Source organism: Cygnus atratus, chromosome 2 (assembly GCF_013377495.2).
Source record: "Cygnus atratus isolate AKBS03 ecotype Queensland, Australia chromosome 2, CAtr_DNAZoo_HiC_assembly, whole genome shotgun sequence".
NCBI lineage: Eukaryota > Metazoa > Chordata > Aves > Anseriformes > Anatidae > Cygnus > Cygnus atratus.
The window spans coordinates 82,181,462-82,205,120 of record NC_066363.1 but is presented as its reverse complement, the minus strand read 5'-3'; the positions used below and the strand labels follow the sequence as shown (position 1 = coordinate 82,205,120).

Below are 23,659 nucleotides of genomic sequence, written 5' to 3'. Positions count from 1 at the left end.
CCTTGTTCACAAAAGACTTTATTATCTAATGATGCATACTGAAAACATACAGAAATCTGCATGGTCCACTTTACATGCAGCAGAACAATCTTCACTTTACAATAAGTAAGTGTCAACTGTTTTATGCAAGAGACAACACTTTAAAGTCACATTTCTTAAAGAAAAGCTTCATTTACAAAAGAAATAAAAGGTAAAGAAGCAATTACCGCTTTTAAAAAGCAGCTGCTTTGTTCAAGAGTGGAAGGTTTATGCCTGTATTGAAAGACAACATGATCACAAATAATGAAAACAATGAACAAATGAAACACTTTTAGCATAAAGCAGTACACTTTCAAAATGACATACAAATAGTTAAAAAGTTTCATTATGTTGTCTATCTATCCTTTAGATATAAGGTCTTTTGAATGAGATCCCAACGTATGCAATTACTAAATGAAAACTCTTTTGTAAGTATTGGCTCTGTCATAGTGAACTGTATTTAACAAAATGTATACAAAGTCTATAGCAAGTTGATTAAAAAAATTAAAGTAATAAGAAACAGTACACTGAAGGCGCTCTATCCATCAAGTGCGCACTCTCAAAATTTTAAATGTGATGAACAGAACGGAAGTTGTAACTATGCCACAGTTGCAATGCCAGAAAATAAAACAAGATCATTTATCAAACATGCAGGGAATTCTGCCACAATGCTATTGTCTCTCATTTGTCAGTTGTTCCAGTAAAATAACAGCTTAAACACCGGTGATGTTGATGGGTTAGCTTACCTTCAGTGTACTGAAAGTTGTACACAACCTGCTTTAAAAGAGGAGACCATCCCTGCGGGCAGGCTCAAGAAGGAACAGACCCCCTTCGGCACTGACTACACCAAGGGCATGCTGCTGTGGCCTGCACACACACACCTAGGAAAATGTGAATATAAACAGCATTTATGCTGGCCATTTTTTAAAGACAAAAATGAAGCCAAGTCTGCTAAAAACAAATCAACCACCCAGTATTACTGCTTTTTTTTTTTTAAGCAGATGCTTTTTTCTTTTTTATAATATATACGAACTGCAACCATATACATTAGCATTGTACTTCTGTGCAGTCTTGGCAATTAAAACAGTTCTACAGTGAAAATTTTCACATAAGACACAAAAACAGAATTACTCTAACATTTCTAAAAGAAATATCAGCCTTGATGTTAATTCAAATGCATCTTTTCTTCCTCAACTTTGCAGGGGAAATATTTATGTTTATATACATTAATAACTGTTGTGAAATTTCTTCAGTCTTTGTATCTTAATTACTCAAACCCTTTGAATTTCTTCATCTGGTTTAAATTTTTTCCTGGATGAAGGCGTGCTGCAGAGCCTGGTTGATGCTAATCCGTTTAGCTGGATCTAACATTAGAATCTGGTCCAACAAGTCCTTGAGCTGGTGTACTTTTTTACGCTGGTCTTCAGGGAGTCGCTGGCACCCAATCAAGTCTGCTAACAGGTCCTTGGTTGGATTAATGGTGCTCATTACAGTAACTTTCTCCTACAAACACAAAAGTGGCAAGCTTGTAGAAAAGATGTAACACACAAAACCCCATACCTTGTATACAACTTAACCCTGCAAAAACAGTTGCTGCTTATCTTATCTCTCATCCGCAACACCCTTCATCATCATCACATGGCATCATAAGTATTCATGGCTGGCAAAGGAAAAGTGGAAATAAAGCCACTGGGGTAGGCCAGACTGCATCTTTTGCCAGCAGCAGGTACATACAAGAACCTAATATCCTTGTTGACAGAGAATGTAAAAATTCCACTTCGGAAGGAAGTGTCCCTATCTGACCACTAATTCTGCAGTTCTTAATAAATACAGCATGTTAGAATTGTAGGAGGCCACTGCTACTTTCTGTGCAACACAGTTGCATTACACTGAAGTTTGACACCCTTCTCTGAAATGAAGGCAGAGTTTCTTTTATTTAGTTATTAAAGCTTAGGTTATGTGGAGACAGCCTTTTTACCTACAAAAATTAAACTCTGATTTCACAGAATCACACAATAATTGAGGTCGGAAGAGACCTCTGGAGGTCACCTGGTCCAACCCTCCTGCTCAAGCAGGGCCATCTATAGCAGGTTGCCCAGGACCACATCCAGACAGCTTTTGAAGATCTCCAAGGAAACTCCACAACCTCTTGGGGCAACCTATGACAGCGCTCTGTCACCTGCACAGTAAATAAGTGCTTCCTGACATTCAGAGAGAACCTTTGGTGTTCCAGTTTGTGCTCACTGCCTCCTGTCCTGGAACTGGAGGCCACTGAAAAGAGCCTGGCTCCATCTTCATTGTACCCTCTCTTCAGGTATTTATATGCATTGATAAGATTCTGTGCCACACCCCTGAGCCTCCTCTTCTCCAGGCTCAATTCCAGTTCTCGCGATCTTTCCTCATGGGAGAGTTGCTCCAGTCCTTCGATCATCTTTGTGTCCCTATGCTAGACATTTTCCAGCATGTCCAGGTCTCTCTTGTACTGGGGGTCCCAGGACTGGACACAGTACTTCAGGCATAGCCTCACCAACGCTGAGAAGAGCTAAAGGATCACTCACCTCTCTTGACCTGCTGGTGATACTTTGCCTAATGCAGCCAAGAATACTGTTAGCCTTCTTACTAGCAGGGGCACATAACTGACACATTCAGCTTAGCATCCAGCAGGACTCCTAGTCCTTTTCTACAGACCTGCTTTCCAACTGGGTGGCCTCCAGCATTTACTGGTGCCTGGGGTTGTTCCTCCCCAGGTGTAAGACTTCGCTGAGCCTCATGAGGTTCTTGCCAGCGCATCTCTCCAGCCTGTTGAGGTCCCTCTGGATGGCTGTGTGGCCCTCTGGGGTATCAGCCACTCCCTGTGGTTTTGTGCCATCTGTGAATTTGCTGAGGGTACGCTCTACCTCGTTATCCAGACCATTAATGAGGAAGCTGAACAGGACTGGACCCAGTATCGACAAACTGGGGGTATTCTGCTGCTTCTTGACCTCCAAATATTTCTCTTAAAACATGTTACCGAATCATAGGAAACTTCTTATTCTACCAGTTTAGAAACTTCTATTCTACCAGTTTATAATTATGTAACTTGTACGCACTGCTGCAACAGGACATTCTGATAGTTTACAAAATATTACTTTTAGTTATCAAGGTACGTTTGAAATACTGTAATAGTGGACACATTAAGGACTTACCCTTTCCGTCACTTTATCTACTTCTATATACATAAAGTTGAGATTTTGATCAAAGTGCTGATCTTTGAACACACCTTTTCGAATCATCTGGAAAATTAGGGAAAAGCAAGAGCTTTAGGTAAGATATCTATGTTGTATCAATTCCACAATTAGCATCAACACCTACCAACTGATTGCAACATGAATAATTTAGTATTTCTGAAATATATGGCAAAAGGACAGTGAGAAATAACTAGACCGAATAAAAAAACAGTTCAAGCCAGTTGCAAAAGGAGAGCATCTTCCATTGACTTACGTATCTTTTTCAGGTCAGTGCTTAGAAGTTTTCTGCTTTCACTTTATACTTAGTCTATGAAAAAGAAGCTGTATACTTTCACTTCTTAAGATTCTAAATCAATATAAATTATAGTCAGAGGATGTCTGATATTTACTTGCTGTTAAGAGAAGATGTATATGATAAGAAGCAGAATTCAGGCAGGAAGTAGAAATTATGTTCTGCTGTTCATAACAGCGGTTTCAGATATTAATTAAAAGTCATATACTTATTTTTCATACCTTGTTTGGCATCTTTCCTTTGAGATCCATGGCTAGTTTCAACATATGGTTATTGGTTTTGCCAGGAAAGAGTATTTTTCCTGTATAAAGTTCATATAATGTGCAGCCTACAGACCACATATCTATACCATAGTCATAGATCTTTCCTATAACTGAAACAGAGCAATACAAGTTAATTCCATAAAAGCAGCTTTAAGGACATAAGAGCAGACAGATAATAAAATCTGATTTGGAAACTATATTGGTGCTCCTCCTCTTAGGAATAAGAACCTTAATTATCATAAATGAAGGATGCAAGCCTTTTCACTAAGCATCCCAATTTTAGCAAGACAGGCTTTTACCTTACACCCAAACTAATCACTACACCTTAAGTCAGTCAAAAACCAGTAAGTCAGAACAATACCTCTGAATTAAAACTATAACAAATCAGAATGACTTCTCCCTGCCCTCACTGAGCTGACCACCAACACATATGAAGAGTCACACATGCTTTCAAGTCTGAATTTTTTTGACTGCCATCATATTTCCAGAGTGATATTTTGCTCAGACCAAGCAGAAAGTAAACTCAAGTCAAATTCTCATTTGCTACTACTGGTATATACTACTGCTGCTTAAAATAAGCGTAGCCAATCCAAAATAATACTTACTGATTTCGGGAGCTCGGTAAAATCTACTAACTAGATATGGTGTGATATCATTATCTGCAACATGCGAAGCTGATCCAAAATCACAAAGCTTTAATATTGTTTTAGACTCATTCACCTAAAAAGTTAAATATAAATACACATTAGCACTAGTTGTAGACAAAATTGGCAACAGCACTGTGAAAGTAACAATACATTTAAGTCAGAGATAAGAAAAATATTCAGCCTTTAAGTTGCAATTTCTTCCCATATTTCAATCTTCTCTGTATTCTAAGGAACCAAACCTTCTTAAACCGAAAGTGACAGTTAACGTCTTCAGATCCTAAGAAACATGAAAAAGGTCAGTTTCACATACTTTTTCTCTTACCACGTTACTTTTTTTCAATGTTACTTCACTATTTCTGCATCAATAGTGTGTATTTACACATTACTTAGCAGCTTCCATCTGTAAAATGATCAAAAACTAAACAGAAAATATTCCCAAAGCTTTTTTTTTTGTCTGCTTGTTTTAAAACTTCTGCACAGAACACACTAATAGTGACATCTGCTGAGAAAGTCAGAAATAAACTCTCATAGCTTTGGACAATCATGGCATGACACTCACTGAACAGCATGCAAAGGATTACTGAGTGAATATCATTTACATTAGCATCTGTTTCAGAAATAATGCAAAGAACAATAAAATCCCACATACAGTTATCACAGTACTTTCTAAATAGTTAATAAATATGGTACACCATTTGCCACAGTGCCCTGACAACTCTTCCAAGGTATTATGGCACCAGTTTCGCTTTGCTTCATATGAACTGATACAAAAGTTATTTGAAAAGGTAATCCCTCAAGCATCCTCTAAATATTACTTAAGTCCCTAGAGAATTAAAGTTAGCATCTTCTGAACAGGCAGGCAATATCCTACTCAAGATCAGTCCAGGATGCAAAGGCTTGTCAATCTCTAAAGAGATAAGCGAGCCACTTCTGCAGTGTGATTTGAGACCAAACATGCCACGTGAAGGGCAACCAAAAGCTATTTAAAAACCTGAATGTGCTTAATTGCATCACCCTATCCCTAATGAATGTAACATGCACATTAAACGTGTTACAAGAGAAACGTCGTTCTAAAATTTGTAGTCATTAGTGAGCAAATCATTTGTTATTTTTTATATATATATATATATATATATATATATATATATATATATATATATATATACACACACACACACACACACACATACATTTTTTCCCAGGTAACTCCATAATGGAGTTTAAATAATAAGAAATAGACTATTTATTTAGGTCACCTAAGACTGGAATTACTGCATTCAGCTTCATAAACTAGATAGTTACTTAAGGTAAACCAACGGTTTTATTATCTACATGAAAGCAAGTCTTCTGGGTGTCAAGAGTTTAGTTTTGATGCAGCAGTGTACACAATGGAAGTCCCTTTTTCCCTGTCAGATTCCTAATCAAGCTATAACAAAGTAGTAATAGAACTTCCCAATATAATTGCAATTAAATGAAAAATGGTACACTTTGGAACAGAATGCAGAAATTTTTAAGAGACAGAGAGAACACCATATAAGTTGAACATGTAGTAGCAGGAAACATCATTTTTATATGTAAAATTGTCAAGGCCAGCATGTTATTCAGGTAAGTACTACTGTTTTCAGTAATAATGGATAGACTTCCTATTATTAAAACAAATCCAGTCATATTCCTTCCTGCCTGATCACCACATTCAAGTATCTACTTGGTCAAGTCAGCCACTATATTAGTATTTAAATTAGTATTTAAATCTGTTAAACATTATTTCACAGCTGATGAACTGCATAAAAAAAGCTTTCTGGAAACGACTCAGTGGTGGCCTCCTGACACCTTAATGACATGCAGTCATCCCATTCTCTACAAAGTATGCAAAAATATCATTGCTGGACTTGGATTTCATTCTAGATAATCCAATTGTAACAGTTTAGACTTCCACCTCTGGTATCCAGAGTACCATTCATAAAACAGAGTGTTGTTCACATATCTCATGCTCAACCAGTAAATTTTACTGCAGAGATGGCAAGAAGTAACCATTTTAAATAAAATAAAAATCTGTGTTTGTCTCATGGGTGACAAGCAAGAAAACTGAAGTCAACACACTTGATTCTTCTGATGTAGCTATTACACTGCTAACAGCAATGTTTAATAGGAAAAAAAGAAAAGGACATGAATGACTTTTCCCAATCATCTCATTCATGTGAACAGAAGAATCTACTTCCAAGTTTAACCAAATTATTTCCATTTTGCAGAAAGTAAGAACACTTAACTACTGATAAAAGAAGTCCCAAGATTTTTCCTAAGAAAGGATACTGTCTTTGGAAGATCTACTTTTTAGAAAGATACAAGGGGATGCAGGTTAGTTAGAGAAAGATTATATGAAAGATGTTATTTAGATGCTGCATTATAATTCTCACTAACTTATTTATACCATGATAGCATTTCATTTCACAACATGACATTTTATTTCAAAACGTTTTCTTAACCTTTTCAGGTGAAGTAAATTTTTACTTAACCCAAATGAACAGAATGGTATTCATTTCACATCTTGATTTTACACCCTAGACTGTCCGTGCAAAATAGGTTTCGATTACTTATTACTTACCAAAATATTATCTGGTTTAATATCTGCATGTAGGATATTGCATCTTTTAAGAAGTTTTAAAGCCAGGAACAACTGTTGGCTGTAGGAACGCACAGCTTTAATATGGAGACCAACATCTTTCCCATACTTTTTCAACACCTCTCGTAAATTCATGCTATTGTAAGAAAGAGAAAGAACAGTAAAGAACTTAGCAATGGAAAATATACTTGCCTTCAAAATCTAAGATGAACATGAGGAAACTAGTTAACTTTAGACATTTTTGGGGAAAAGTTGCATTCAACTTCAGATATATACCTCACTATTTTCTACCGCAATAAACAAAGATGCTGATCAATCAGATCTACCCTACACTGTATAATTTCTACTGTGTAATTACTTACTAGACTGGACTGACATCACTTCAGAATACGTTTTTAATCCAGATTAATTTGAGAGGATTTCTTTGCACATGAACAGCATTTTCTTAACAACTGTCCTGCCCCTGTACTGAGTTTTTTGAGAAATGAATGAAAAAGAAAATATGCAAAAGATAGAAGTTGAGGAGGCAGTGTTTTTTGATGACGAACAGCAGATAAAAAGACCACACGATTCCTGGACAAAACCATCACTGGATAGAAACACTGTACAAGTGTGCTACAAAGAAACAGCGCAGCACAAGAAAGTAATTTGTCACATGGCTTATTAATGAAAACAAGTAGACATTTCATAAAACTTGTATTGCTTCAGCAAACGACTTATCTTCACCTCAAGTATCTGTGGCAAGAATTAAAGTATGACATACAGAGAAAAAACAGTGGATACAAATACAGTGGATACAAACAACATTTAAGTAGGAATGGGAACTAAGGTAACTACTGCATCTATATCTATGAAAAAAGAGGGTCTACAATCAACCTGTCAAAGAAGCCTAATTACCTGAAGAAAAAGTGAGTGTGCAAACCACTAATTTTCTTTCTTGGGTTGTTGTATACGCATTCTTCATAGAACATACATATACTCAACCTCTCCAGTAATGCATTTTCAACCCAAATTTGTAAAGAATTATGAAAGCTAAGAAAATTTTTTGACTAAAAACAGTTAAGAGGTGCATTTGTGAGATGAACCATCTTTAATAATGCATTATTTTGTTTCAAATATTGACCAGGCATAAAGTTCACAATGACACTATGTAAACCTGAACTAGTTCAGCAGACTGTAGATGTGTGCCTCCGGATTAAGTTCCTAGTGTTCTTGAATGTTGGCAATAGAACAAGGTGTCAAAATTAAAACAATAGCCAAGTTAAAGATTGCTTAGTACTACCTCACTTTTTACAGAGAACCCCATCCATTTGTCACCTTACCTCAGTGGCTCAAATACCAGACAGAGATGTTGTTTGTGGTAGAAATGCCTGAACAATCTTAGACAATGAAACTTGTCATCCGGATCTGCATCATTGAGCTTCTTCAAAAATTCCAGTTCTTTTAGGCCAGTTTTTTGCCTGAAAACAAAGAAGCAGAATTAGAAAACAAAATGAGATTCTAGTACCTTGCTTAATTTAGAGATTTACTTGCATTGTTTTAATTGTCAGAAAATATGAAGTGTCTCATGATTACATAATGTAGCACTGCTTAAAAACAACAGCTGGTTTACTGTCATTGTCTACCCATTTAATTCTTTGATCACCTGTGACTTTTTAACCTGCTTATCCTTTCTTCCGCCCTCCTGGTTGCATCCTGTAATATGACACTATTTCAAACAAAAACTATTTAACCACATACACTATTTAAAAAGTTTTAAACTAAACTGACTACGCTCAAGTACATACCCAAACCGAATTACCTTAATATACCAAACAAACAGCTTATTACCTTTTTTCTTAAATGTTTCTAGATACTATTCATATAGCTCAAAATAGCCCAGTTACACAGACAGCAAGACAGCTTTTAAAACTTCCAACGTAAAATGCATAATAAGTGGAAAAGATTTCCATTTAAGTTGCCCATAATGGAAGAAGACAACACACAACCGCAGCAATACTGTAGCAGATGCTGAAAATGACTATTAGAGACAAGTCCTCATATAACATAATGTAGTTTAATACATCACCCTACTTAATGTTCACTCATTCTAAAAGACCTCCAGTAATTTTTGTCCTACAGGCAGCGTCCCATCACTGTCTTATATGCATGCACACATACAAAGAATATGCAAAGATAATTAATTTAGAGGTCTTTTTGTAAGTTAGAAATGACTGATTTGTATCCAACCCACAGTTTGCCAAATGGATTTGGTCCATCAAAGCAACATTTTACAGTCTACAACTCCCATCTCAGAAATCTTAGGGCTGGGCAGACCGCGTAAATGACTGTAAGCTTGTTTCTTGCCACTGTACCCTGCAGCTTTACAAGTGAGAAAGTGCCTGATGAAAATGCAAGTACCCTGCTCCTGTGATAGCTGTAAAGTGCAGATAAACAGTCCTCAAGGCTTCCAATTACATGGCGCATATTAGCAGAATAGGCTGGAATCACAGCTGTAATCTCTTACTTCACTTGAAACAAAGGAAGATTCAAATCACATCGGGAAAAACTTCCAGCAGTCTCACGTGCTTTATTACAGTATTATTAAACAAAAACATTACTTACATAAGTTCATTGTTCCTGATGATTTTAACCGCTACTTCTTGGTTTGCTCTTGCCATATCCCTGGCTCGTACTACATTACTGAAGACTCCCTGACCAGTGTAACCATAGACATTGTAACGTTTATCTAGAACTTCACCTATATTAACACCTGAAGGATAAAATCAAGCAATTTAAAGTAAGAGTTACGAGTGACACGCATCATAAAACATTTTATGAAAAATAAATGATTCTGTATAATTCAGAAAGAGGAAAAAATGGTACAATTTTAAATTTCCTAACATACAATGTTTTATATCACCTAGCTTTGTGGAAACTACAGAGAACAAACTGTGCTTCAAAGCCTGGAATATTTTCATTCCTGAGATTAAAGCCTGCGTTTAATCCATTACATTAATATTTTGGCCTTCACATTGCGCTTTAATATTGGCTAGTGAAGTGAAATATGCTCACTTAATTATCTCCATTTTGAGTTGCAGATGACAACTACCACAACTGTTATCTGTATTCTACTGGATGCTGGTTCACTTCGTTTCAGATCCTGGCAAGCACCCCTTCCTTTGTGAGGGTGATCTCATTGCCGTCATGGCTGTGACTATGGACAGGTTTTAGTTTTACTCTGAATGATATTTTTTTATTTTTTTAGAATTTGAGTAATTTGATGCTACACAAGTGTGCAAGACCAGAAAACTACTGTGGGCATGCCACACTCAGTGAAGGCAGAGCAGAACATCTACGTTAGAATGCTTTAGTACTTCTACATGACGATCTTTTCCATTTAGCATCCTTCTTTTAGCTATAGTTGGAAATCAACAAGACTTACGATAATAGCCTTCGGCATCAGTCCAGTTATCCCTGAGATTTGGGTTTTCTTTGAAGTCTTTTCCAAACCCAGCTGCCCTTAGACGAGCACTCTGAAACAAAAAGAACGAAATTAACAGCTCTGATTGCATGCTCCAGCTATATGTTTTGCCTTAATGTTTACTGATACAAACCAGGGCCATGTGATTAGGCACTTTTCTTCCTACTGAAACAATGCTCTTCCCCACACTACAAACACACTTACCTTGTAGGAGAGAAACTACTGAACACAAAAGGCTATTTAAATACAAGCATTTGAAGACTGTTGCAAGGGAAGGGGGTGGGTACAAACAAAAGAACTATTATTAAAGATGAGAAATGGGCCAAGTTTCAACTATTACCTACAAAGATTCTACACAAGTCAAATTAGAACACACATTTTGGATCATCTGAATAAGACACTGCATACAGTATGTTTGTAGTTAAGTTTAGCAATTTGAGGGGTAACTGTAATAGTTTAAGCCTTTAATTTCTGTTAATTCAGTGACATCACGAAATCCATACTATTATACTTATGATCATACAATTATTACAATTGCTGTTGACATCTTTTAACAGATTTGGCAATATTCACAAATCCAAATCTATGGGTAGTACAAAGCATCTTCAATTGCACAACAGGTTTTTTTTTTGGAAGGGGAACTGGTTACTTACAAGCTATTTAAATCCCTACTTGCAATTTTGAAGTTTTTAAAAAAACAAAACCTCCATTGTTCTTTAAGTATTTATCTTTTTCCAGGTTAAAGCGTTTTGATTTTTTTTGGTGTGTATTATAGTGATACCAAGGCAGCCTTTTGTCACCAGTACTTCTGTCAAAACTAATAGATTATGTCTGCCATAAAACAAGTTTAACTGGAGAATTTGAGTTAAGAAAAGAATTGTTACCTGTACTTATTTCAAGTTGTTGCATATCAGCAACAACTAGTATCAAAACTATTCACTGGACCGGCAAGATTTGCATGCCACTTCAGCACATTTACAGAAAAGTTGCTGGAATAGTGCAAAACATAAAAACAGGAAATGCAACTCTTCATCCAAGAACAAGCCACCACATTACCCCAACACAGCATCATTAGCAAATCAAAATACACTACACAGACGCTTTCTAATTAACCATACACAAATCTCTGCAGAAAGTACGCTTCCCTGAAGAAGAAACAGTGCAGCATGCTAACATGAACATAAAAGAATAATGTATAAACAAAGTTTGTTACGGTGTGCAATCATGGGTCCCATTTAAACAGCAGATATCCCTAACTGTTTCCTCTGGCAAAAATCCTCTTAATTTCAGCAGTTGTTTTTTTTTTTTTTTTTTTCACTGAAATATTAACTAACAACCACTTTGTCTGCCTAAGCTGATCAAAAGAACACATCATCCACTCGGTTACACGTGCTTGTACAAATCAGCATTCCCACAAACCTCAAGCGACAGCAACCCTTCAACAAAAATCAAGGAGAAAAAAATGATACATTTCACCTCTAAGAATTACCTACATCAAAGTATGCAGCAAACATATCATCTGATTCTGTGAACATATCAGGAGCTAGCAGTTTCTTCTGAGCTGAACCTTAAAAGGAAATTTAGATTACTCAACATGAAAAAGATGACAAACTTATAACTGTTACCAGTATATTGTAACAATATCAAATCAAAAATTGTAATCTCAAAATCAATATGGTGGCAAACAGGTGGCTTTACTAACATTTCTAACAAATACCATTTTATATCCTAGAAATACAAAACTCAGATTGGTTAAGTTCTTCAAAGCACTCAAAAAAATTTACACCTCCTTGAAAAACTAAGTATGACAGCTTTCAAGCAACTCACATAACAGAAAGAATAAATACTGTACATGATCCCTACAGATAAGGGCTGTGTGTATATGTATTAAAAAAACAAACATGTTTTTAATATACAAGTTCAAGGGTTTCTGCTAATCACAAAGTATTTTACTAAAAAACAGAGTTGAAAAGCCCAGAAACCCTTTCTTTGGTTAGTGCTTTCTTCAACCATGTCAAAAAGGATCTCGTGTAGCTTACAGTTAAAGACAAAGTTAATTATGTTTAAAAGAGAAACATGAGAGAATCTTAATGTGGGCAAGATTATCCCTTTCTCACCTTTTAATCATCTTTAAAGTCCCAAAGACATTTTACTTGGTTGACAAGATAAAAACAAAGAAATACAAATTAAGCACACATTAGTGAATGCACATAACCTTCAAACTATTTTGTAACACAAATTATGATAGCATTCCTTCATGACCATAGTGAATTAGACATACTCCATTTAGGGTATTAAGCAATGGAGAAAAATAAACTGTTTACCTCAGTATTCTCCAGTTCTCAATGCTTACAGACTTTCATTTAAAATACCTGGACTGAAATCTGAAAGCATCAAAGAATCATCTGTCATGCTGACACCACTGTTTGCAGGTGTGGACCCTTCCAGCAACCGCCTTAAGTTTTCTTTTTAGTTTCAGTTGCTTACATTTTCACTGGGCTACAATGAGTTACTAACTAGTTCCTTAGCGACTTACTATCATGCCTCTATAGGAGGGCAGGATATAAATCAAAAATAGCTCTGACAAAAACCAGATGATCCACTGTTTCCTTCAGTTGTTATAGCCACCCCTGGATCCAGAATCCTACCAATATAAAAAAATCCTGGACATCACGGGTGTATTTGAACAGTTTAAAAAAAATCTCTCTCCTATCTTAAAAATGTCTGTGTAGTTAACAGCTGTATTTCCGTATACTTTAGTGGACAAAACTAGAAAACATTATATACCCTCTCGCAAAAAAAGAAACAAGATATTATTGACTGTACGCGTAGAAAAGACTCAGTTTCAACTTGTGCTATGCTTAACAGAGGGAAGGTGCTTAGTATGGTTCCTTCTACCTCCACTGCACAAGAATAATCTGAAAACATACTGCTCAAGGGAACACCAGGACAAACTACAGAGCAGTTTGTCCTGATACCAGTCCCAGAGAAATGCAGCTTTACTACTGCAAAGCACCGTCCACTAGAACACAGCCTATTTAGATCCCAAAGATATATCTAGTACATGATATGAAATACAAGCTAACTGTCCAACTATCTCCTAAAGGGTTTTGCAGGTTAAACAGCATGATGCTGCAATTACCAGAGTAGTTAAACTAGCCCAAGTATATTTGCTTGGCAACTAGAGACACGCCTTTGACTGCTTGGAAGATTTACTGTAATTCAAAGGACAAAAACAAGGCATTTTTTCAAACACTACAGGGTGCATTGCAGACGGTCTATGAAGGTATACAAAGAAACCAAGCGATGTCTCTTTTGCAGTGTTCTGCTTAAGAGCTGAGCTTTCACACATTGTATTGTGGAGCAGTATTTCAGATTCTTACCGTTGTTCTGTTCAACTGTCATGAGGTTGTGCTTGGCTTTTACTGATGCCTCGAATGTGTCCACGTTTTCCCGTTCATACTCTTTAACATCAGCAGCTACCCTTTCTAGGATGTCATCTGGCGAATTTGAGCGACTACGTGTACTACTTTGAGGACTGCTTGGTTCAGATGGCACAGATATATTACTGTCTTCTGTCTGGCCCTTGTATTTCTAAACAAACAGAATTATTAATCTCAGCATCGCAGTTTATCACAATTATTTTTTATGCTCACTCTGAAAGGTTTGTGCTGAAGTTAAGTTTTCATAATCACCTACATCTCTAATGGCAACAGATTTGTAGAACTGGATACAGTTTGTGAAAACTTATTCTGCTACAACACTACCACTGAGGCCAAAAAAAAAAAAATCAGGCTAAAAAAGTTGTGTCTTTTCAGGCAATTTTTCTATTTCCATAAAAGTTGATTTTAGTGAAAATCAGCTATTTCCTCGGGCCTGACAAAACGTCAATACTTCCAGATTTATTCTGAAACCATTCTGGCACACAGAGTGAAATAGAGTCCTTAAGAAAAAAAATCAGTTCTAAAGAATTTTTACAATGAGCATTGCATAAAACTCAAAATATGACTATTATAACCTAGACCTTATTTTAAGCGGCACTAATTATGATCACTATTTTTACAAATAAATATGCTAAAGCATTTTGCCTACTGCGTTCTAACCATGTGCCAAATCCCACCCTTAAAAAAAAAGACACCCAACTTGTGGTTTAGAATTACAACCCCTTGGCCTGGCCTCAGCTCTCTTTCAGGGGACTCAGCCACGTAATACCTGTCACTACTGCCACCTTCTTACAAGGAGCAAGACCTTCATGGGAATAAACTCACATGTATAACTATATACATTATCTACTTTCACGAAGGGGGAACCCACATGATAATATAACCACGTACCTGAACAATTGCTTGCCGCTGTAACCTTCTTTGTCTTATCTCTGCTTCTTCATCTTCTTCTTCCAAATCAAAATCTTCAAGACTATAAAAATGTAATTACTTTTTATGTAACATTATAAACATAAGATTACATACTGAATTTTATCAAATGCAGTTCTTTGGTGTAGAAAACACACAACAGAATATTAAACAAAAGCTGTTCAGCTAAGTCAGAAAGCAAAGGTGTAAATACACACACTGGGATTTAATACATCTCCTTACTGAGAAAAGGTGGCTTTTGTTATCTCACTGGGACTCAGCATTTCATTTGTAACTGCAAGCCTGATTGTTATGAATGCTTGTTTTTATTCAATTGGATTAATTAGATATTCAGCAAGTATAAGAACAATTCGCTAGTGGCAATCCTTTCAGCTGTTACAGTTACACACAGACCAAATGATTTTCACAAGATATTAATCAAGTTGAATTTAGCAACCAAACCATACATCATCCCCTCCGGCCTGCCTGCTAGACAACAGATCTTGATCCTCTAGGTCATCCCAACAGTCATTTGACAAGATTATAAGTACTAAAACATGTGATTAAGGTTTTAGGTGACAAGCCAAAAACTACAGCATGAAGTACAAACATCAGTTCATTCTCCATGTAAGTGGATCTGTAATTTTTAGATAAGAAGCTTAAGTTAAATCTTAAAACTTACTTTTCATCCGATGAAGATTCCTGTTCAGCTTTCATACCCTCAGAAAGACTACCTTTAAATTTGTCTTCTTTAACTTTGCTTCTGCTCCTACGTCTATGGCCACCACGTGACCTGGACCTCCTTCGAAGGCGAGATCTACTTCTTCGGCCTCTATCCCTAGTAACAGTAGGGGGGTTATTTTTTTGGTTTTGTTTTCTTGGTTTTTTTTTTAAAAGAAAAGGAGGAAAATCGATTCAAGAAACAAAGATACACAGCAACTCCCAGTAATAAATCAATTTGTGGAGCACAAAATTAATTCAACTATGCTAGCACATAAATGTGGACTGAAAATGCATAATTTTTTTTTTTTTTTACACAGGAGACGCTTAGTGTTTTTTAATTCATATTTTAAGAAACAAAACAGAACTGTGGTATCTTTACCTCCTCCGAGGAGACCTACTCCGCCTTCTTGGTGATCGGCTACGTCTAAGAGGTGACCGAGACCTCCTTCTAATGGGTGAGCGAGACCTCCTCCTGGATGGAGACCATCTACTGGGTGGGCTGATATCTTTTGATCTTTCACGTCTGGACAAAATATCATCTCTGGTCCGCGTTCTTAAAATAAAGAGAAAGAACAGTAATAAAAGTGGGAGCAAGCTGAAAAGCAACAAACCTGCAATTCCTTCTAAAAGCTCACTTTAAGTATCTCACTGCAGGTGAGGGTCCACCACGTGGGCTTCTGAGGGCAGGAATGGATAAAAGTGTACTGCAGAGCTGGCTGCCCTCCTTGTATGTTTCTTCCCACCCTGGGAAATACGTGCCCATGTGTAGGTCTAGCTTAGGACAATTCTGGAAACAGAGCTCAATTACTATGATAAAGCTGAGAATGGTTTGAAAGCAAAGCTAGTATTTGGGTCTTACTTAAATAGTGGCCTGCTTTCATGTTTATCAGAAGCCGTATTTAAACAATAAAGAAAACCCAAAAACTAATTATTGAAGTCTTCTCAAAAACTTTACAATACAGTTTAAATTTAGCACAAAGCTACTCCGTAGCAATGACTTCCATGTCTTCCTCAGTTTGGGCACTAGAACTGGACAGTTTCAGCATTTCACACATTCTAGTACAGCAGCTGAAAACTACAATTCTCACTTAACCCTTCTCAAATGTAGAGAAGTATGATACCACGTACTGTTCAAAATTTGTTCATTCTTATCTACATAGATGCACAATTATTTAAGAAAAACAATCCTTGATGAGCCAATGATATTAAAAAGCTTAATTGTATTCCTTGACAGCAAGACTTCAACCCAAAATTGTGAAGAATGAATGCTAAAAAAGTATTGACAACTATTCTGACAAGGCTGCAACATAAACTCTTAGAAATATTTCTATACCATTGTTCAAATATTCAAATAAACTGTTGCTATTCTATTTCTTTTAATTTTCTTTTAAATCGAATCAGGACAAGTTATTTCTGTTGCTGCATGCCATCAATGAACGAAGTCCCTCAGGTCTGAAAGATTAATTCCACCCATTCTGTAATGATTTATTTTTTTGCAACTATTATATCAGGTTTGAATACCCTAGCTATGTATAATGGACACATATACAGAACTGATGCATAAGAGCGAATGGTAAGACACAAAAAGTTAAGCACATACAGAAGTTCTACCAGTTTCTGCAAGACTCCAATGATGGAGCAGGCTGATCTCTTCATCCCATCTAATTTAGGATATGTTCTTGTGAACAGTATTACCAAAAAAAAAAAAAAGAAGATAAACTGACAGTTCTAGGCTTCCTAATTAACAAAGTGGTTGTACTGCCACAATATCTGTAAGAAAAACAGATTCAGTCAAAGAACTAAGTATCTCACATGACTAGAACACTGGAAACAAACAGAAAAAATAGAATTACTGGGAATCTGTGGTTAAAACTGTTTGTCAAAGCTCCTGAATTTCTCTGGCAGCCTGGCGAGTTACAGGTAGTTAATACTCCAACATAGGAGCATTGGCTCAAGATGTCCCACAAAAACGTCTCCTGATGATTTCCAAACACTTCCAGCAGAGGATATTTCTCAGTAGTCCCCTACTCACCACAGTGTTGTCAAAGTTACTTTTCTATGAACTTGACAGCACAATTCTAGACATATGCATCACTTGAAGTAGTGTTTAGACAACTAATTCAAACTGGCTACAATGCCAGCTGTGATTAAAAATGAAAACTGAAAGATGTAAAACGCTAAGACAGACGAATACCACGTCAAAGAAGCTTAACGGCATGCCCATTCACCAAGAAGCAGCCAGATAAACCGGTAGCATTTACAATACTCGTTTAATCTGGTTACCACCACTGGGGTCATTCTCCAAAGCACCTGCACTATTGCTTATCAAAAGCATAGTCAAAGCAAGCTGGTAACCGTGCCTGTGGAAGATACCCATACTTGAAACTAGAGTAACTTTCAGTGATGCAGGCAGGACGACTTTCACACTTACGTGATGCTTATTTACTGAGTTATATCTGAGTGGTTCCAAGGTGCGAATTCATACTTCTTAATTCTCAGAATGTGTGAAGCTAAAATCCATGTTAAAAAGTTTAAAGTTATTTAAAAATTACTCATCATCCAAAAGCAACGTTGAACTCTTTTGCCTGCTGAATTGTTTTTGCATTTAACGAGTTATCTTTCAGAAGAGTATACATTTTTATTGTTCTCTGGAAACTTACCATCCAGGCCTTGTCAGCTTCAGAGAAGGGGATGCTAGAAATTATTACCTGATGGTTTACATCAGATCTCAAGGTAATTTCTTTTCAGAGGCTAAACCGCCTTTTAAAACAAATGCTAAAAGTACACTAGAAAGATTTCAGCCTGTCCTCCCTCAGTTAGGTGTATGCAGAATATGGCAATGATACACGAGCTCAGTCTCACCATTAATGCAGATCAATACAAAGAAATGCTACCATACCTATAGCAAATGAGCGACAAAACATTTAAGAAAAAACAACTAAGAAGGACATCTTGATATTCAAGATTTGTTTACATCGTGCTGACAGTATGACTATTTTGCAGGTGGTGGTGGTATTAATTACCCACAGTTAGCCAACACCGACATTTAAGTGCAGTGGAAAAAGAGAGAGATCTCTCTTCTCAGGAATTCCTGAAAACAGACCTATTAACTAAGAACCAAAATAGAAGTTCAAATCTGAATCGAACAGAGTGACAAAAGGCCAAACCTGAGCTATAAAACTTGTTCACAGTACTGGTGTGAGCAGCAAGTAACTCAGTATTTTAACAACCAACACTGAGTCTGCATGTCTGGCAGCTGGGGGGAATATTTTTGAAACCTGAACACATACAAAGGAAACTTGTAACGCAACATACAATCGGATTCCCCTTTTAATAGCTATTTCCAAAATAAAAGAGAAACACCAAACTAGAAGACAGTTCACCCCATAAGGCATTTTTGCAACGGTTCATGACATCTTCAAGTTACCTGGGAGAAGACAGACGCCTCCTTTCTGATTCTCTTCTTTTCCTTTCTACTGATCGACTCCTCAGTCTTCTACCTGGAGACCGGGTTCGAGAGGGGGATTTACTCTGTTTAGATCTACGATCATTAAAGAGAGGGGATCTGCTTCTTCTTGACTTTTCACGTGGCTTGGGAGATAAGCTTCTTCCTTTTGGGCTTCGGCCAGGTCTTCTAGGGGACCTGTTTTCTTTCCCTGAAGAAGCATCTTTAGAAGGAGATTTAATTGGCTTTTTTTCTTTGTCAGTCTCTGATCGCCTAGATTTTCTATCTTTGGACCGTGATCGTCTATCTTTGGATTTGCTTCTGAGTTCTGTTGGAGATTTGGATTTTCTGCCACGATCTCGACTTTTACTTTCATTTACAACCGGAGACTTTCTGCGATCTCTTGATTTACTTTTATCATCAGCCTTATTTCTGTCTTCTGGGGGAGATTTAGACTTCCTATTTTTCTCCTGAGATCGCCTTTTAAGCATCGGAGATCTTGATTTCCTTGTCTGATCTTGAGACTTGCTTCTTTTGTAAGGGCTTTTGGATTTTCTCCTTTCTTTTGACTTGCTTCTAGTTGTCTTCTCTTTGATTCCGTCAACTCCCACCTTGCTTTTCTTTTTGTCAGACCTGTGCCTAGTCCTTTCTTTTGATTCACTCTTATTTCCTTTCTTGGAACTAGCTTTATTTTCCACGGGTTCTAATTTCCCCTTGGTGCTTGATTTAGTTGTGGGCCTAGTCCCATTCCGCACTTTTTCATTAATTTCCCCCTCTTCTTCAGATCCTGACTCGTAACCTTGTAATATTAATCCCATACCAGACTGGACTTTTCCTTCCATTAATTCATTTTCAAGTTCAGCTTTCAATAATGCTCTTTGTTTCTCCAAGTCTTCCAGAGGAGCCAGAAAATCAATTTTAGTTCTTTTAGCTGGTCCATCTTCTTTGTCAGAGGTATCGGCTACCTCTTTCCGTTTATGTTTCTTATGTTTGTGTCTGTGTTTATGTTTTTTGTCCTTATCTTCTTCTGAAGAATGTTTATGTTTCTTGTGTTTACTTCGATGTTTGTGTTTCTTTTTTTGTGTCGGTTGTGCTTGTTCTGAGGTTGGTCTGCCTCCGATACTTCCCCATTTTCTTCATTTGTACTTTTCTCAGACACGTTAGCATCCTCAGCCCTGCAAAAATAAATACAGATCAGTACTAGCAATTCACTGCAGTCCTTCAACTCATGTTACTTTGCTAGTCTCTTTTATGATAGAAGTAGCATTTATCTGCTTTTGAAAGAATTAAAAACGTACAGCCATTGTAACAAAGTTATAATAGCAGATTCATCAAGAACAGACAGCTGACTGCAAAAAAAAAACACAGAAGGAAGATACAGCAAACGCACTAACAAAACAAGACACAAGTGAAATCAATGTTTACAGTTTTACGTTCAACAGTGACGATATCTGCTAACAGCGTACAACAGCGCTGCATATTTATGCATACTGTCAATCCATCATCTTTCTTACTTGCTGCGCTACTCACATGCCTATCTCAAGCTATGCCTTTTAAAAGTACTTTCAAATGGCAGGCCACAGTTTTGCTTCCAAGATCAAAACTTATGCCAAGGGATGATTCTGACCACCTAAGTAAACCATTGTGCAAAACTTCATGCAGAGCAGACTGATTCTCTTGTTACTCCTTTCTGTACGTGTATACACCTGCTGGAAAATAAATAACTGTTTTTATAATCTATTTATATTTGCAAAGCAGGGAACACTATCAAGGACAGGACAAATTAAGGAAGGTTAATTTCAGAAAAGCCTTCCAATCGTATATAGAATACTATCAGCTTCCTGAGAAAAAAAGCAGTTATCTTTAGACCTGCAGGATGGCATTGGGCAAAAAAATAGAAAATAAGTATACAGCAGGTTATTAAAATAAGAATGGTAGTGTCTAAAAAAACCTCAGTTCAATTAGCTAGTCAAAGCAATATGCAATTTAATTAGTACAACACCTTCAAAAGTTACATTATTCAGCCCTGACATATTAAGCATTCACTTGTGTTATCTTCCTCAGAAGCCAAAACTGGATTATCAATAGACTCGTACAGTGTTTATCAAATACCTTCAGAACATCAATTATGTTATCAGCTATGCTAAGATGGATATTTCCCTTTTGAAATCTGTTGCCAAATCACAGCACAGGTGCCAGCTAAATTAACCTTTCCACAAACTTGCCTCACCTGCACTACTTTTGGAATTTACCAACACTTCAGTCATTTAAATACAGATCTTTCCCAAGCCTCGCTCATGGAAAAGAAATTCTCTGACCACGACGGTCTGGAGCACTGGTGGGATGTGCACAGAAAAGTAGAGATATCCTCTGAACTCCGCTAGGTTCATACCGTGGTCTTATGCCCAGCAATCCAATAGCATAAATGTATCAGAAATATTCTAAGACATCTAAAGGATGGCACCTCACTATAAATTTGATAAGTGTTTTCCCAATTAGGAATAGGATCTTCAAATAGCACAGTTCAGGATTCTCTCCTACCTGAGTTGGTGCAAATTAAAGTACTGGGAAAAAAAAAATCAAACCAAAACAAATTTTGGTGATATTCACTGAAATAATTTGCTATCCATTAGCCCTTTATTGTTCTGAAATGTTTTTCTTCACTTTCCAAGGGGACAGACTGTGAGTTAAAAAATACTGAAGTTTCTATTAGAAACTGAAGTATGAACACTGCATGTTTTCTCTTTTACATCTCTACCACTACTACTGCTTACTCAAGTAAAGCATCTGCAAAAGAAGGGTATCCCTCTTAACTGACCCCTCCTGTCACTTGACACCATGGTGACAATAAAATATCCGAAAGAAAGAGGTCAAACCGTGTGATGAGTTCATTCAGTGTCACATTAGGCACAAGAGATACCAAAAAAGAAAAAAGGGTTAGGTTTAAAACTTTCTCAGTTTGGATTTGCAATCCACAGCAAATAGCATCAGTGCAATGAGTTAGCAAAAGGGCAGAGAAATGTGACAAGGGGAGTATTAAGGTGACCGTGCATCTTTTAGGATTTCTTTTAGCTGGCTACAGGAAGCTGGGAGAGTACCCTGTTAACATACTGATGTCCTTCCAATACATTATAAAAATATTACGGAACAGCAACAAAAAAATGATCTATTCAAGCTGTTCCAGACAAGATGACACCAAAAGCTAGAAGGATTTTTTTTTTTAATCAAATGTATCGCCATGTTATGTAAGAACTTCACCTCACTTTCTGCAAAAGCAAGCTGGTAGCAGAGGCTCTAGATAGGGTACACCCCCACAGCAGCACCTCAGGCCACCGGATTGCTAATATGACTGCCGGTTTTCTTTGCTTTTGTACCTCAAATACACCATTATTATTAAATTCTGTCAGCACAAAATATTTCAGTTAGTTCATGCGTAGGAATCCATTTCCTTCAAACAGTGCCATGAGAACACACACAAACTTTCACTTCATTTAAACACTTCAGAGCTGTAATTACATGGCTGAGAAACCTTTTAGGAAGATTTCACAAAGCGATGAGGCAGAGAGGTATCTGCACGTTTCGGGGCCAGAGGCTTCAAAAAGATAGGAGTCGGGACTTATTCCTGTTACAGCCCCGCGTTCCCTGGTGGGGGAATTTAAGGAGGAGAACCACAGGAAGTTCATGAAGATTTGCGAAGAGGTGGCGCCCATTTTTCCTACCTTCGGGCTCCCTATCTCCACTCACCACCTTATTTCCCTGGATTGTTTCTCTACGAAACACCGAACGCCCTTATTTTGCGTCCATGTGCTTCGCACGTACACTCGCGTCCTCTACTCCCAGGATTAACTGGAGGGAAAAAAAATCCTCAAAGGGCCGCTTTTTAAGGCGGAAACCAACACAAACCAAGCACCGAAACCAACTCGTGGGGCCACACGCGCAGGAAGCCGGGCACCCCGAGGAGCCGGCCGCCGGAGGGCCGGCGGGAGGAGGACGAGGAGGAGGAGGAGCTGGCGGCGACAAATCGCTTCCTCGCTTCCACCGGCGCAGACACTTTCCGTACCGCCGGGGAGCCCGGCGCTGGGGGCAGGCCGGGCCGGCGAGGCGGGGAAGGGAGAGGAGGAGGGAAGGGAGGAGGGCTCGCCTCAGGGGCTCCCGAGCTCGGCGCCCCGGGCGGCCTCGAAGCCCGCGGAGGAAGCGGCTCCCCCCTGCCTTCCCCCCACCCCCCCCCGAGGCCGAGGCCGGGCGGCGTGGAGGCCACGCGGTGCCGGCCCCGCTCGCCCCGTCCCCACTTCTTCCTCCTCCTCCTCCTCGCGGCCGCCGTGCCCCGCCGGCCGCCTCCTAGCAACCCCTCTCCCGCCGCGCGGCCGCCGTCTCCCTCCCTCCTCTCCCTCTCCCTCCGACCCGACCCCACCGCTCCTCTCCCCCCGTCCTCCTCCTCCTCCTCCTCCTCCTCGCCCTCCTCTCGCCGCCCGCTCCCCGCCGCTCCCTTACTCGGGCGCCCGCAGCAGCTCGGGCTCGGCCGCGGCGGCCATTTTGAACGTCCCAACTCCTGCGCGGCCGCCGGGGAGGCGCGGGGCCGCCGCGCACGCGCGCCCGCACCGCCGGGAGG

General features: G+C 38.3%; 1 protein-coding gene across 1 annotated transcript; it reads right to left on the bottom strand.

Annotated features, from left to right (window-relative positions):
* PRPF4B (pre-mRNA processing factor 4B) lies at positions 1 to 23,646 on the bottom strand. Its single transcript, XM_035552685.2, is given in 16 exon segments — positions 1 to 1,521; positions 3,204 to 3,290; positions 3,759 to 3,910; positions 4,406 to 4,520; positions 7,050 to 7,203; positions 8,390 to 8,527; positions 9,672 to 9,819; positions 10,492 to 10,582; positions 12,024 to 12,097; positions 13,914 to 14,124; positions 14,865 to 14,946; positions 15,565 to 15,720; positions 15,985 to 16,158; positions 19,033 to 20,131; positions 20,134 to 20,225; positions 23,542 to 23,646. Coding segments are annotated over 16 exon segments (3,018 nt in total). The 5' UTR covers positions 23,583 to 23,646; the 3' UTR covers positions 1 to 1,317.
* Positions 23,647 to 23,659: the final 13 nt, after the last annotated feature.